Source organism: Rosa chinensis, chromosome 5 (assembly GCF_002994745.2).
Source record: "Rosa chinensis cultivar Old Blush chromosome 5, RchiOBHm-V2, whole genome shotgun sequence".
NCBI lineage: Eukaryota > Viridiplantae > Streptophyta > Magnoliopsida > Rosales > Rosaceae > Rosa > Rosa chinensis.
This window is the reverse complement of record NC_037092.1, coordinates 12,132,867-12,148,668: the sequence shown is the minus strand read 5'-3', so window position 1 is coordinate 12,148,668 and position 15,802 is coordinate 12,132,867. Positions and strand designations below refer to the sequence as shown.

The following is a 15,802-nucleotide window of genomic DNA, read 5'->3' as shown; positions in this document are numbered from 1 at the left end:
TTGATAAACCCTTACGGCGCACCGTTCGTGTCAAAGAATATCAAATGCACCAAATAATTTCTTTATTATCATTCAAGTCTGGTACAAACAAATATATGAACACGATGGTGTCCAATGTTGAACGGATAAAAGATCTGCAGTTTGAACCACCTAAACAAGATGGCATAGTAAGCCGCAGATGCAATCTCTGAAAGACTCAAATTGAGCAAAAAAAGTTGACAATACGATAATCTCATAATGCAGGTATAGATTTATACAAGGATACCATAGACGAGCATAATGAGGAATAACGCAATATAGACAATTTGAAGAGGTATCCCTCATAAATAACGAGTGAATCCGAACACATCATTCTTAATTTACAAAACAACAAAATTTGAAACCCCCATCACCATGATATCCCACCCCGAAAACATAATAATTTATGCATACAATAAATTTAGGAGAATAAAGAATGTTAAGGGATCAAAATACGTTGAGCTCCCTGATACTAGCTATCCTAACCAATTACGAGATGCTACACTTCAATAATTATCTAGTTTTCTTAGCTGCTTTAGTTTGAGGAAGTGTTCCAAACACCCTGTCCCATAGACTTGAAGTTATTCCAAAGCCTTTGTCCTGAATCCTGAAGTGATGATTCAAGTGGTATTTCTGCAAAAAAAAAAAAAAAAACAAACACCTTATTGTTGACCGTGATCAAGCAAACACACTTAAAAGCAGACGAAGTTCTGATCTTTACCTTAAGATCTTTGGGCACCTTACTGGATGGCTGACCATGATGAAGGTAATAATGGGTAACATCATACATGACATATCCCAATAAACCACCGCCAAACAAAGCAGGAGCAACAGAAGGGGATGACATCAGCTTAACCAAGTTATAGAACTGGCAACAATTAAGTGTAGGGTTACAACAGGTAATGATTCTTTTTTCTCTTTCTAAGAGAATACAATTGGGAAAAAAAACAAAATTCCATGCAAGTACACAAAGAACAATTTGATACCTAGATGATTTTAAAGAATAATAATGCCATGTAAGTCTACATCACAATACTGCAATGTCAATATTGGAAACAGCTATTCAGATATTTACAATATTGAGAACATGGCAAAGTGTCATGGTTCATACAAAGCAGGGCATAAAATATTGCTTTCCATGAGAAAATATTAATATAACCTCCGAGATTTAGAATATTCGTTAGATAACTATGTGCACACATTGTATTCTGAAGGACAGCATAGTAAGTTAGCAGTAAGACTATAAGGATGTGAGAGAATTACATACCGGAAAACATAAAATAGCTGTTGCAGTTGGAGGAAAAACAAGTCGCAAACCATCCATTGGGTGTTTGTGATGGCAGCCATGGAGAAGATAATGTATGGTGTTCCACCTAGAGCAATATCAGAAAACTAGCACATTATTCCCAAAGAATATCAAAATATATATACATGACAACAAGTAGAAAAAAAATAAAAATAAAATCCACACACAGATAACACAGAGAGAGAGAGAGAGAGAGAGAGACTAACCAGTAGGTCTTTGTTTCAATGTGGAAAAGGAAGCGATGCAACATATATTCAAGCAATGTCCACACCAAGATGCCAAAAAGAACCATCACAACGATTTCAGGAAAGGTATGGCCCATTCGTACAGATTTGGAGATAAAGTAACACACAACTGGAAGCCATATAGTAGGAACTGCCCACCACACAGTGCGGGTCAAGAACTGTTTCAAGTAATCAAAATGAGTCAGATGTGGAGCTCTACAATAACTGAATAAATATTAATAATTCAAGTTAGCATGTAAGCAAATCCATAACAGAGTGACTATCAGGTATCAAAGGGGCTGGCAGTACCTCCCAAAATTCATTTTCAAAAAATCGAGGGCCTTCCGTGCAGACAATAGGCTGGTGAACCCACTCTTGATATGATTCTCCAAGATGGCCAACCTGCAAAGCATCAACAGTTAATAGTTTGTACTAAAACTAATCAGATGCACCAGAGAAAACCGAGGGTCAGACAAAGAAAAAGCAAGCTCCTCAAATAGTTTTCAAAAAAGTAATGAAGTTTCAAAGAGAAAAGATAATGTATGTTTACAACTGCCAGAGAGGAGAAGCAAAATTCAAGTGGTAAATCCCCCCGGGAAGTGCCAAACAAACATTTTAAGAGAAATAGACTGATAATCTTGAGGATAGGCGTAGAAATTGTTCAGACAACACCAGGTAAATATGGACATGTAGAGAAAGTAAAGAAACACAATATCTGAGAACCTAAAAAATGGTTTCCTTTATGAGCCCTGGGATCTAAATGGACATAGATGTGAGGATACGAAGTCAATGAGAAATGCAGTGAGCAAGACCACATACTTTACCCTAAAAGGTATAGAAACATTTGAGAATGTAACCTTACCTGGAATACAAGGGCTTTATTCAAATCAACTTGGAAGTCCTGAGCAACCATCTTGTCACCTATAACACTGCTGGAGCAACATGCATAAAAGGACGGATTAAGACCCCAACTTATATTTCACAATCAGAACTAGAAAAACGTCAGGGACTAAACAAATAAGGACTCCTATACTGTCATCCTGTTAGAAATCATTCCTACAATTCCGTCAGCGTTAGTCTAAATATCAAAAACAAAAAACAGCAAAACTAGCATGATTCAATTCACGGACGCAGAATAGGGTCAGGAACTAAAAAGTCCCAACTTCATAGTTGGTCCCCGGATCAACTCAGCATCATCATTGCAAGTGTATAGTGAATAATAGAAAAACATCAATCATCGTGAACCAATCTTCAGGCAAAAAAATTCACTAAAAAAAAGACCAAAAAAGTCAACAAGATCATCGTCTACTACACACAATAGATCCAGCTTTTTAATTTATTTCAAAGCTTCAATTTCAAGCTATAGCTTTCATTTGATACAAAAACCAGTTTCAAAGCAACAACAATTTAACACTCACCACAGAAACCTCAAAAACTCATTCTTTCTCCCCCCTTTTCCCATTTTTCCTCATCACCCAAATTGAATTAAACCTGATCAAATCAGATAGCACACGGTTGAACAACAAAAACCCAAAATGCATGCACAGAATCAAACCCAGAAACCCAAATTCTCCAAAAACCCTACACACCCAGATCTACGAATCACGCAAAACAAACAAAAGCATTGAAATTGGAAGCAGAACAAAACAAGCAAACAGCAGCGCACCTATAAAATGCGGGCCGGACACTCGGATCCAATCAAACCCGAACAAACAAAGACTCTTCCTTTCTCCCCTCTCTGCTCTCTAAACGAAGAACCCACCAGAACCCTTGAAGGGTTTCTGCGTTTGAAGTGGGAGGGAGTTCTGCAGTGGCTCAGGAAATCTCTCCCTCTCTCTCTCTCTCTCTCTAAAGCTTCGCGTTTGTGGAGAAAAAGCCCCCGAACTGCGTTTATTTCTTTAAGGGGGTGGGGACAGATCTGGGCCGTCCAATTTTGTATGGGCATCAAGGAATCGTTCCAGCGATCCTGACGTTGGATTCTTCCTTTTCCTTAACGCTGGCCAGTCTGGCGCTTTTTCAACATTCCAGCTCTCGTGATGACGTGTCGGAATACGATTCGCTTCTGGAAACTGGGGGGGGTGGGTCCCAACTTGGTGGCCTGAGATATTTTTGATTTGAATTAACACTGGCGCCCTCAACTTCCGGTCAGCGCCAACAGATTTAGGGGGGCAATGATTTGGTGGTTAAACCATGTTCCTGTCTCTCTGTAACTCCCAACTGTCTTCGATCTCCAACACGTTATTTGTTACTGGTCCCATAGTCTCATACCCGTGCGATGAACGTATTGTTGATGAACAAAAAAAGAACATGAAAGTTTTCTTATCACACACTTCTTCAATATTTCACATATATGCATTTCTTCTTTTTCATTTTAACATATTTTTTTTTATTATGGTGGGTAGTTTGAACAATTCATATTTTGATAAAGTCTAAGCGCTTAGCTTTATAACTTTATTAATAGAGAACTCATGATGCTTTACATTTTTGCTGTAATAATATTTCAAATCCGATGCTTACAGAGGAAAGAGTCTATTCTTGATCTTGGAATATATATAAGAGTAGGGTATAGGTCATGGCGTGGAACAAGTCTGTACAATTGAAAAATGGTAGCTTTGATGTGACGGTTAGATAAATCATGGCTTTGATACCATATTGAAGCATCTGAATTAAAACCAATTGGTGATATATGGTGCGTACTGGGTAGAGATATGCGAGACATTTTTGTAACTTATAACGCAAGGCTTTCTCTTCTGTATGATGCTCGTGACTAAAATGGCAAAACTAGACATTGGGTAAACCCGCAATCTCTGACTTGTTACCGTTGGTAGTAACAAGCATACATGATACAAGAACAATAATATTACAGAGCTAGTTTTTGGGGGTCATACGGAGTCAAAGCAACCAAACTCCCTCAACAGTTTTACAGATCCAAAGCAGCCAGAAGTCCTTCAGGGCTTCAGGTATTGATGGACTCATTATTGTACTTCTAATTAGTCATGTTCCATAGCTCCAGTATTCATTATTGTACTTCTAATTAGTCATGTTCCATAGCTCCAAATACTGCAGTTATTGTTCCCCAGTTAAAATCAAATGTGAAATCCATTTGATCAGCTTTGATCGTTTTCTAAGTGGTTAAGTTGATGGACGAAAGATCATATAGATAGCGATTAAGGAAGTATCCAATACATTGCACAAAAACATTATTGGTTTTAGAGAAAAGTGATGCAAAAAACTATGACTCTAGTTGCTTATAAAAAAATGCAAGATGTTGCTAGAATAATGTGAAAATGATATGTATAAGGGAAAACTAGATCAAGAAAATACGAGAAGCAGAAAGGCTTACTGTTTACTACTACAACACGGTAGCAAGAAGATGCATGTTAACCCAGCCAGTGCTACTGGTTACTCATTTTCTCGGCAGTTTTTGTTGAAGGCACTGTTCGGAAAACATTGTCCCAAAAGGAGGAAGTGATCCCGAATCCCTTACTGTGATTTCTGAAGTGATGGTTCAAGTGATATTTCTGTCAAACACAAACGCAGGCATTTATGAAGCATAGAAATGCAAGAGATACTATCAAGCTAGTATGACAGAGAGAGGAGATGACGAGATATCTTAAGTAGTCTCCAAATTGTTACCTTCAGATCTTGAGTCAATCTTTTGTATGGCTTCCCATGGTGCAGGTAGTAATGAGTGACATCATATGCTACATATCCCAGTAAGGTTCCTCCAAACAAAGCCGGAGCAACTGATGGAGGTGATAAAAGCCTAGACATATTCCAAAACTAGCAAACATATATATACCGTGATATATCAGAAACTGCAGATGAAATCCATAAGTAGTAACTATAAATGATATGATTTATATATCAAAAATAATTTGCAAATAAGAAATTAGTCAAATTACTCTCAAACTAGAATAGTGCAATTACATTAGCCAATTATCAAAGTGATGAGAGTTTTTACTCAAAAATTATTTGAGTAAGTAACACGTGATTTCTTTCTCCGGCACAGATAAATTAAGTGGGTGAAACTTAAACGTGTACTACAGCAGCTGATTACTCAGAAACCTTATTTGCACCTAGCCTGATCAATCAGTGCTATTAACTGCTACGTGTTCAGACAGACTAGTCTAATCAAGATTGTGAAATGGATCATACCGGCACACAGAGAATAGCTGTCACTGCAGGGGGGAAAACAATGCGCATCCCATCCATAGGGTGCCTGTGATGGCAACCATGAAAACGATAATGAATGGTGTTGCCCTACAAAAACTGACCAAATTATGGATGCTGCCAATACATCAAAAAGGGGGAGGGAAGAGATCACAGGGAGGGATAGAGAACCAACCAATAGCTTGTTGATTTCATATGAAGAGGGAAGCGATGCAAACCATACTCCAACAGTGTCCAAATAAAGATGCCACCAACCACTGCTAAAGGTACCTGAGCTAAAGTAAGCCCCATTCGAAAAGACATGGAGACTAACCAGGATGCTACAGGCAGCCAAACAAGTGGAATCACCCACCATGCTGTGCGAGTCAAGAGCTGTTTCAATTTAATGAGTCAATAGACGGCCAGAACAGTATTGATGACAAGATTAATTACCAACATTTGAACTAACATAAAAGTCATCATGACAGACTTGCAGAACTTATTCTACCATGCAAAAAAAAAAAAAAAAAAAAAGTCCTGCAATACAAACATTCAGCATATGCATTTTATTTCAACTCATTTAGAATTAGATTTTAGGATTTTAGACTCAAGAGTCAAGAAGATGAATCTCTTATTAAAACTACAACAGTTATTAATGCTTGTTTGCTGTTCTATAACCATAACAGATGTTCTATAGTTTCAATGCTAAAAAGTATAATCCTACTCAACATGTTTTTACTGCAAAGAAGGTTTTCAAAATCCAAATCTGCTGTATTACTTGAAGAGAATTACAAAGGCTATGACTTGTTACTATATACCGCAACAAAATATATATATTTCATGCACTTGGTTATGTGGTATTCAGGTATTGTGCTCCTGTTTGAATTTATATGAGTGCAAGATCTTAAAGTAACACCTCCAAATAGTCATTTGCAAAAAATCTCGGGCCTTCCTTGCTGACAATAGGTTGGTGAACCCATTCATTGTAAGCTTCGCCAAGATGACCAACCTGTAAAAATTCCGGTGGTGTAGAAGGTCATAGTGAGATGAATTAATTACAAAACTAAAAGATTGATTCACAACAAACATTATATTTCAAATTAGTGTTCTGAATTAGTATATCTGAAGTTTAAAGGTGCAAAGGCGTTCAAAAATAAGTGGAACCCAATAGATATTCTTCTATATGTATATGTCTATCACTGATACTTGTGTTTCAGATAGTTTGTTTTTTATTTTACTGACAACTCAGAAAGTATGTTTAAAAGGCACATCTTTCAAAAATAAGTGGTTAAGATTAGCAAATAGCAATTACAACAAAATCGTTTATACTATTGTTTCTAATGACTATTCAAATGCAAATATATGGAGGGAAGTCAAGCTAAGGCCTCTGCCACACTTCAACATTGGAAGTTAAAATAACTTGACAAGAAAACAGAGTAACCTTTATGAAAATAATTTCAATTAAGCAAGACAGTGTATTCTTAAGAACCAGCGAACCATAACAACTACTACTGAAAAACCATTCTGCTACTGGATATTTACATGTATAAACATAGACTAAAACTCATTGGATGAAGGATGAAGAATCTCTAATACGACTAAACAATTTACACAGAATTAATAGGCATGCAGAAAAGTGCAAAATACAGAACAATAGTAAAAAAAATTGTAACCTGGAAGACGAGAGGCTTATCCAAGTCCACCGTAAAAGGTTTGACTACCATCTATTCAGGCTTCTTAAGTAACTGAAGTGGGGACAAATATAAATTCAAAACCTGAAAGTGAAAATGTATACTCTCAAGCAAATAAGCAATGACAGGGAGTTATCTACTTTGGCTGAGCCGCAGCAGTGCAGGTGGTACAGTCTAATCCATTGAATTAGTTCATTCTTGGTTTGGCTTTCCTTCCCATTAGTTTTCTTATTCCTTGTTCTTAAAACCAACCATTATAAAGTCTGACACAAGTTCGAACCGGCCGCAGCGTATCAGGGCAATGACATTCTCCTAACATGAACAAAATAAAGTAGAAACAATTCAACGCAACTACGAACTATATATGTCTTTAAACTGCACTAGAGGCAACGTACTAAACTGACTCAGATCGGCAAATCATTCCTAGTGTTATATCTTTCTCAATTTTGTTTCAATCTTAAGCAAAAGCATATCTTTTTAGTCCCTATCATGCCTTTCTATCGAGGGAATACACTATTTGAATGTTAGACATCAACTTATTACTTATAATTTTAAGCAGTTCAGGAGATTTCTACATTATATAGATCTTTGGTAGCAAAGAGACCTCAAATCAAATATCAAGAAACTAAATTCCCAGCATTTATGAGTTCTTTTACACATATCAAATTTAAGACACAATGCAGGGGAGTAGAAAATCCAGAGAAATTCTCATATACAGAAAATCTCATCCAACAATGCATCTTATACAGAAATTCCAGAGAACCCAGTTCAACATTTAACACGATCATTATGATATTACAAAACCCAGATTCAATTTTCGCAGAAACTTGCAGAATTCCTATACAAGTTCATAACTTTCCAAGCATTCATACAGCAATTGTAAACATCAGAATGATAAAGACTGACCTTTTTCTAGTACCATGCAGGACCAACTGGGAAAACCCCAGAAAGATTGTCACAGTTCTTTCTTCGTGGAAAAAACAGATACCACGACCACGAGCTGAAGAGATAAGCGCACAGAAACAAACTCGTGATGTTTAACATACTGGGTTCGATCTCCTACACTGTATAGGTATACTCGTGCAATGCGTTATTATTAAGATGAAGAGAAAATGGAAGTTATCTCTGATTCACTTCTCATTTAAACGTCTTTTTATTTTACCATAATTACTCTTTTAGATAATTTCATTAATGAATTTTCTTTTTTATTCCAAAGGATGCTGTGGGCATTTAAAAATTTGGTGAAGTCTTTAACACCAAACTTGATTTCTCTTTATAATAGTAGAGATTTGATGCTTAACATTTTTGCTGTAACAATGTTTCACAGAAGTAAGATCTATTCTTAATCTTTGAATATAAGAGTGAGGTATTGATCATGGCGTGGAACAAGTCTGTGTGACAGATTGAATAAATCGTAGCTTTGATGTGACGGTTAGATAAATCATGGCTTTGATACCATATAGAAGCATCGAAATTAAAACCAATTGTTGATGGTGGGTACTGGGTAGAGATATCTAGGACATTTTTGTAACTTGTAACGCAAGGCTCTGTCTTCTGTAGCATACTCGTTCAAAACTGTCAACGCAGCCTCTGGTGACTAAAATGGCATAACTAGACATTGGGTAAACCCGCAACCTCTGACTTGTCTGCCTCCTCCACCTTTTCTTCCTTGCGGAGGAGAATGTGGAGGTGGATATATAGAGACTAGTAAGTACCAGCTGATTATTTTGTCTCCCAAAAAGGAATAAGCAGCTCGCTGCCCAAAATTCAAGTTTAGATGAGTAAATCATATGCCTCTACTCTACACTACTCTGAAATCAATCCAAATGAGAATGGAAGCAGAAGAACAATAAAAAGGCATCGAGCATGAACATAGATGTCCGATTTATTATTGTTGTAACAAGCATACAGGATACAAGAACAATAATATTACAGAGCCAGTTTCTGTCATATGGAGCCAAAGCAACCAATCCCCCTCAGCAGTTGTACATATCCAAAGCAGCCAGACGTCCTTCATGTATTAATGGACTCATTATTGTACGTCTAAGTCATGTTCCATATATAGCTCCAAATATGCAGTTATTGTTCCCTAGTTAAAATCAAATGTGAAATACATTTGATCAGTTAGTGAGCGTTTTCTAAGCGGTTAAGTTGATGGACGAAAAATCATATAGATAGCGATTAAGGAAGTTTCCAATACATTGCACAAAATCATTTTATCTTCCAGGCAGTTATTGTCTTTAGAGAAAAGTGAGGCAAAAAACTATGATGACTCTAGCTGTTTATAAAAAAATGCAAGATGTTGTTAGAATAATGTGAAAAATGATATGTATAAAGAGAAAATAAGATCAGGAAAATATGAGGCAGAAAGGCTTACTAGTTACTAGTACAGTAGCAAGAAGATCCATGTTAACCCAGCCGGTGCTACTGGTTACTCATTTTCTCGGCAGCTTTTGTTGAAGGCACTGTTCCGAAAACATTGTCCCATAAGGAGGAAGTGACCCCGAATCCCTTACTTTGAATTCTGAAGTGATGGTTCAAGTGATATTTCTGTCAAAACATAAACGCAGGTATTTATGAAGGCATAGAAATGCAGGAGATACCGTCAAGTATGACAGAAAGAGAGGAGAAGACGGGACATCTTAAGTCATCTCCAAATTGTTACCTTCAGATCTTGAGTCAATCTTTTAGATGGCTTCCCATGGTGTAGGTAGTAATGAGTGACATCATATGCTACATATCCCAACAAGGTTCCTCCAAACAAAGCCGGAGCAACTGATGGAGGTGATAAAAGCCTAAACATATACCATACCTGGCACACATAGATATATCAGAAACGGCAAATGAAATCCATAAGTAGTAAAACAATATGATTTATATACCAAAATAATTTGCAAAAAATAAATCACTCACAATTTGATACCTAGAAGATTTTAAAGAATTATAATGCCGTGTAATTACAATTCTACATCACAATGATGCAATGTCAACATTGCAAACAGCTGCTATTCAGCTGTTTACAATATTGAGAACATGGCAAGGTATTATGGTTCATACAGAGCAGGGCATAAAATGTTGCTTCCATAAGAAAATATTAATATAAACCTCTCAAATTTAGAATCTTTATCAATTATGTGCACATTGTATTCTTAAGCACAACATAGTAAGTTTGTGACCACGTGGTAACTGGTAAGAGTAAGGATGTGAGAGGAAATTGCATACTAGAAGACATAAAATAGCTGTTGCAGTCGGAGGAAGAACAAGTCGCAAACTATCCATTGGGTGTTTGTGATGGCAGCCATGGAGAACATAATGTATGGTGTTCCCCCTAAAACAATATCAGAAATTGAGCGCATTATTCTCAAAGAACATCAAAATACATAAACATGTAAAAAAGTACATAAAGAAAAAATAACAGAGAGAGAGAGAGAGACTGAACCAGTAGCTTTTGGTTTCAATGTGGAAAAGGAAACGGTGAATTGTATATTCAAGCAATGTCCACACCAAAATGCCAAAAAGAACCATCAGAACTATTTCAGGAAAGGAATGGCCCATCTGTACGGTCTTGGAGATGGAGTAACACACAACTGGAAGCCATATGGTAGGAACTGCCCACCACACAGTGCGGGTCAAGAACTGTTTCAAGTAGTTAATTTGAGTCGAAGTGGAGCTCTACAATAGCACATCCATAAACATAGTGACTATTAGGCATGAACAAAGGGGCTGGCCGTACCTCCAAAAATTCAATTTCAAAAAATCGAGGGCTTTCAGTGCAGACAATAGGCTGGTGAACCCACTCGTGATATGCCTCTCCAAGATGGCCAACCTGGAAACATATCAAAAGTTAAAAGTTTGTACTAAAACTAATCAGACGCACTAGAGGCAAAACAGAGGGTCAGACAGAGAAAGAGCAAGCTCCTATAAGACTTGTCAAAAAAGTAAAGAAAGTTTCAGAGAGAAAAGAAAATGTATGTTTACAACTGCCAGAGAAGGAAAAGGAAGAGCATAACTTCAAGTGGTAAATCCCCCTGGGAAGTGCCAAACAAACACTTTAAGAGAGAAGTAGACAGTCAATCTACAGAATCGGTGTAGAAATTATTCACACAAGACCAGGTATTACTTAGCACAGTATTTCATCTATAATTATGGAAATATGGAGAACGAAACAGAAACACAATATCTGAGAACCTAGAAAAAAAAATGGTTTTCTTTATGAGTTCTGGGATATAGATATGTAGGGATACAAAGTCATGCAGTGAGCAAGACCACTGACCACACACTTTCCCCTAAAAGTTACAGAAACATTTGAGAATGTAACCTTACCTGGAATACGAGGGCTTTATTCAAATCAACTTGGAAGTCCCGAGCAACCATCTTTTCACCTATAAGACTGCTGAAGCAACAGGCATAACGGACTGACTAAGACCCCAACTTATATATCACATTACAGAACTAGAAAAACGTCTTGATAATACATAGAAGGCCTCTTATACTCTCAACCAAGGTTTTAAATATTGGTATCTTCATATCTATTGGTACTTTGAAAAATGGAGATATCGGAAATATCGGGGATAGAGGAGAAAATATATCGTTTTTGAAAAAAGTCAATTTGTTAGAAATTTAGAATTACATATAAATACATATGAGGAAATTTTCTTGGTTTACCATATGAGTCCTCAAAATAGTAATATTAGTCTTTAAAGTGGTAACATGAGTCCTTAAAGGGGTAAAAATAGTTTATGTGTGAGAAATGTTAACATACCATAGCTTTACCCTACATGTGAATGTCAACTTCATCTACATCCAAAAAGAGACTCTAGGCGGTTGAAAAGCCGCTCGCTGGTCTACAAAAATGCAATAATCAGACCAAGATATATGACCCATATAGTGCGAATTGTAGTGATGAACATGATAGTTATATATCTCTTTAGAGCTGCCGACTGTTTCCCCTATAAGGAGATAATAAGGATGAACCCAACTAGATGACTGATCATATACTTCTCCATATTGATTATATCCATAAGCATCATAACCAAATTGATTGTTGTCTTCATGAGATTCATTTGAGATCCCACTGCGCTCTGTGCCTAAACTGATAGAGTCAAAACTTAAGGCAATTGAAGAAACATCAGATGGGGTACTTTGATCATTAGTTGCACCTCTAGTCCTCCTCCCATATCGGGTCTTCTCTTGAGCACCATGACTAGTTGTTCTCACTCCGTAGTCTTCATCTTGGGTGGTATGATCAAAATTACCTTCACAGGTAAATTGGTTTAATCCTCCATCCACAGAAGATTGTCCATATTCAAATCTTTCACCTCCACCACCTGGTCCGCTTCCACCCCTTTCACCATCATCAGAATTATCTGGAGTTGCTTTACCACCCCACGCATCATCACTATCTGAATTATCTTTTGGGTTTTTAACAACTTTTTCAGATAAGACTCTCTCTACGTTAATTCAAGCATTAGTTGCAGTTTCTACAACTTGTGAGTTTTTTTATTATTTTTATATCAAATTTTATAGATATTTCTTCACTTTATCGAAGATATATCGCAAATATCTAATATATCGGAGATATTTGACGATGTCGGAGAAATTTCGTAGAAACGGTAGAAGATAAGATATTTACTCCCCAAGATATATCAGTCCGTCGAAAAAAAAAGATATCGGGGGATATATCGGAAATATTGCAGATATTTAAAACCTTGCTCTCAACCTATTAGAAATCATTCCTTCAATTCTGTCAGCGTTATTACAATATATCAAAAACAAAAAGCAGCACAACTAACATGATTGAATTAACGAAGGCAGTATAGGGTCAGGATCTAAAAGGTCCTAACTTCATAGTCGTATCATTATGATATCAGTAATTGGTCTCTGGCTCAACTTAGCATCATCATTGTAAGTGTATGGTAAATAATAGCAAAACGGTGATCATCATGAACCAATCTTCAGGCAAAATATTGATTGAAGAAAACCCGAACAAAGACTTCCTTTTTTCTACTCTCTGCTCCCTAAACGAATAACCATCAGAACCCCAAGAAAGGTTTTTGCGTTTGAAGCGAGAGTGGTGCAGTGGCTGAGCAAAAACCCCAAAATTGAAATCCCTTTCTCTCCTCCCCGTTTGTGGAGAAAAAGCCCGAACTGGGTTCTGAAAGGAAGGATCCATCAAGGAATCCTTCCAGCGATCCTGACGTTGGTTTTGGCTTTCCTTAAGAGCAAATGCAGAAGTAGCTATTCCAATACCAATAGGGCTACCTATCAGCCCTATTAGTATTGGTCAGTTAGGAGAGCAAGGATGAGTCTCAGTCGCCCAACGAATTCGAGAGTCAATTATTGTTTTATATTTTCATCTTCTAACGGATTAGAGGGCAGTGCCTCTTTTTGTTGCCTTCAATCGCTGCATAAAATCATATGCAACATAAGGCATTGTTAGGCTGTTAGGCTGAAAACCGAGCCGATACCATTCACAATATCATCCTCTATGTTTCTAGTCAAAAGCGGTGCCTGTCTACTGCTATATTTGCCCCAAAGTTAGGTTGGGTTCGCAGAAAGTAAGCATCAATAAATGAAATTATACTGAATAACCATTAGGCTGTTAGCCTGAAAACCAAATGTTAGCCATAAAGTTTGGTTGAAATCTTAAAAAATAAGCATCAATAAATGAAACTATACTGAATAACTATTAGGCTGTTAGGCTCAAAAACCAAATTTTAGGCACAAAGGCCAATATTATTGGAGATATGATAAGTTAGTCTAAAGTTTGGTTGAAATGTTAAAAAATGTGACTTGTAGTCTGAAAAAGACTTTTAAGGCTTGTTCTTTTTATAAATGTCTGTCACGTTCTAATGCTGATGTAAGTAAAATTTAAAATTTACTTTTTCTTAGGAAAACATGTTTTGCCTTGAAATAAAAATAAACTACCCTTTAAAATGCCACAATTTCACCTAATGGCCTCCTGCTTAACGGTTTCTAAAACGGGTGGAATCATTGCTGCTTGTTTTTAAAATAAAGACAAAAAGGTTTCTTTTGAAGTAGAAAATTTAAACTTTAACTTACGGGGTAATAATAGAAACTTTAAGTAGAAAATGATTATCTAATAACAGAAATTTAAAATTTGACGAAGTGGATGAGCAATCTAAATTTATTTATTCAAACATAATTACAAGTTAAGAATTCAGAGCCTTATTCTCAGGTAAATAGCTAAAGGTTGTTTAGCTATCCATAATTATAATTACATGCATGTACTTAGTACTTGAAACAAAAGCACACCGCTCCACACGATCTTTACAGAAAAGAAGGCACACTTTCTGGCTATCTTACTTCTTGAGAGAGAGGGACAGAGCTTCTAATTCAAGTTTCTGATGCCTTCCTAGGGTTCCTAGGGAAGATTACGGCTCCATATATAGGGAGCGAACCTCAAAATAGAATTCAAAATATCCTAAAAGAAATTGGAGTACATGAGGAATTTTTTTTTTTTTTTTTATTTTATAAATGGAATAACTTTACTTTTGAAAAAGTAAAGTCTTCTGTCTTGTTGCGTCAACAACCACTTACTTATCTATTGTGTTGGTGACATTATAGAGTTCTTCGTCAGCAAAGATAGCTGATGAGCCTGGACAACTGTAGGCGATTAATCACTTACTTCTCTATCATGTTGTGACATTACATAGTTCTTCGTTAACAAAGGTAGCTGATGAGACTGGACCACTGTCAGCAGCTTCATAATCATTGTCGTCATATTCAAGATATATATCAGAGGGAACTTGATATTTTTCTTCTGTCTTGTTACGTTGGCAATCAGTTACTTCTCTATTATGTTGGTGACATTATAGAGTTCTTCGTCAGCAAAAGTAGCTGATGAGCCTGAACCACTGTCGGCAACCACTTACTTCTCTATCATGCTATGGCATTACAGATTTCTTCGTCAACAAAAGTAGCTGATGAGCCTATACCATTGTCGGCAACTTTATAATCATTGTCCTTATATTCAAGATCTGAATCAGAGGGAACTTGATATTTTTCTTCTGTCTTGTTGCGTCGGCAACCAGTTACTCCTCTATCATGTTGTGAAATTACGGAGTTCTTCGTCACCAAAGGTAGCTGATAAGCCTGGAACATTGTCGGCAGCTTCTGACAAGACCTCGCCCTAGATTTCACCCTGAAATCCGAGGTGGCCTTATGGGGCCCACCTTAGGAATAACTCTACCAAAAATTCGGCAGAGTCACCCCTAAAAATGGACTACTCAAAACCTATAGAAAAACATTTACACTTCCAATATCAAACACCATCCTCCACTCCTGGAGCCACTCTACTCCCCGAATCACAACAAACTCCACAACACAACACAAGTCTCAACTTAAGAACATTTAGCCCACATGTTATCAGAACAATCTAATAAGGTAAA

At 36.8% G+C, this 15,802-nt stretch overlaps 3 protein-coding genes across 6 annotated transcripts; all 3 read right to left on the bottom strand.

The window, feature by feature from the left end:
* Positions 1-266: 266 nt before the first annotated feature.
* Positions 267-3,426, bottom strand: LOC112201413 (dihydroceramide fatty acyl 2-hydroxylase FAH1). Of its 3 annotated transcripts, XM_024342285.2 has the most exons (8): positions 3,215-3,426; positions 2,967-3,039; positions 2,411-2,480; positions 1,858-1,950; positions 1,531-1,727; positions 1,286-1,391; positions 740-886; positions 267-651 (listed from the first exon to the last, which is right to left on the bottom strand). In XM_024342285.2, exons 2-8 carry the CDS (start codon positions 3,008-3,010, stop codon positions 532-534), a joined length of 777 nt encoding a protein of 258 aa, XP_024198053.1. In that variant the 5' UTR covers positions 3,011-3,039; positions 3,215-3,426; the 3' UTR covers positions 267-531. The 3 variants fall into 3 exon arrangements, with proteins under 3 accessions (XP_024198053.1, XP_024198056.1, XP_024198055.1); XM_024342288.2 differs by lacking the exon at positions 2,967-3,039; XM_024342287.2 differs by lacking the exon at positions 2,967-3,039 and having other exon boundaries at positions 2,411-2,477; positions 3,215-3,425.
* Positions 3,427-4,700: 1,274 nt separating this feature from the next.
* LOC112203169 (dihydroceramide fatty acyl 2-hydroxylase FAH1) lies at positions 4,701-7,424 on the bottom strand. Its single transcript, XM_024344175.2, has 6 exons — positions 7,374-7,424; positions 6,617-6,709; positions 5,893-6,093; positions 5,707-5,811; positions 5,185-5,331; positions 4,701-5,069 (listed from the first exon to the last, which is right to left on the bottom strand). Exons 1-6 carry the CDS (start codon positions 7,422-7,424, stop codon positions 4,944-4,946), a joined length of 723 nt encoding a protein of 240 aa, XP_024199943.1. The 3' UTR covers positions 4,701-4,943.
* A 1,796-nt stretch (positions 7,425-9,220) lies between these two features.
* On the bottom strand, positions 9,221-11,875 carry LOC112168406 (dihydroceramide fatty acyl 2-hydroxylase FAH2). Of its 2 annotated transcripts, none has more exons than XM_024305524.2 (7): positions 11,715-11,873; positions 11,125-11,217; positions 10,831-11,027; positions 10,614-10,719; positions 10,057-10,203; positions 9,769-9,941; positions 9,221-9,480 (listed from the first exon to the last, which is right to left on the bottom strand). In XM_024305524.2, the coding sequence occupies exons 1-6, from the start codon at positions 11,763-11,765 to the stop codon at positions 9,816-9,818; spliced, it is 720 nt and encodes a 239-aa protein (XP_024161292.1). In that variant the 5' UTR covers positions 11,766-11,873; the 3' UTR covers positions 9,221-9,480; positions 9,769-9,815. The 2 variants fall into 2 exon arrangements, with proteins under 2 accessions (XP_024161292.1, XP_040362931.1); XM_040506997.1 differs by lacking the exon at positions 9,221-9,480 and adding an exon at positions 9,532-9,669 and having other exon boundaries at positions 11,715-11,875.
* Positions 11,876-15,802: the final 3,927 nt, after the last annotated feature.

Excerpts from the sequence above, each read along its gene's own strand:
- LOC112203169 (XM_024344175.2), bottom strand. The coding sequence starts at position 7,424 with ATGGTAGTCAAACCTTTTACGGTGGACTTGGATAAGCCTCTCGTCTTC. Across the intron at positions 5,812-5,892 it reads AATCAACAAGCTATTGGTTG|GGCAACACCATTCATTATCG; the intron begins GTTCTCTATCCC and ends CAGTTTTTGTAG. Across the intron at positions 5,332-5,706 it reads CAGCTATTCTCTGTGTGCCG|TTTTGGAATATGTCTAGGCT; the intron begins GTATGATCCATT and ends TATGTTTGCTAG.
- LOC112201413 (XM_024342285.2), bottom strand. The coding sequence starts at position 3,010 with ATGGGAAAAGGGGGGAGAAAGAATGAGTTTTTGAGGTTTCTGTG. Across the intron at positions 1,951-2,410 it reads ATAAAGCCCTTGTATTCCAG|GTTGGCCATCTTGGAGAATC; the intron begins GTAAGGTTACAT and ends GATGCTTTGCAG. Across the intron at positions 652-739 it reads AGGTGCCCAAAGATCTTAAG|AAATACCACTTGAATCATCA; the intron begins GTAAAGATCAGA and ends TTTTTTTTGCAG.
- LOC112168406 (XM_040506997.1), bottom strand. The coding sequence starts at position 11,765 with ATGGTTGCTCGGGACTTCCAAGTTGATTTGAATAAAGCCCTCGTATTC. Across the intron at positions 10,720-10,830 it reads ATTGAAACCAAAAGCTACTG|GGGGAACACCATACATTATG; the intron begins GTTCAGTCTCTC and ends ATATTGTTTTAG. Across the intron at positions 9,942-10,056 it reads GATTGACTCAAGATCTGAAG|AAATATCACTTGAACCATCA; the intron begins GTAACAATTTGG and ends ATGTTTTGACAG.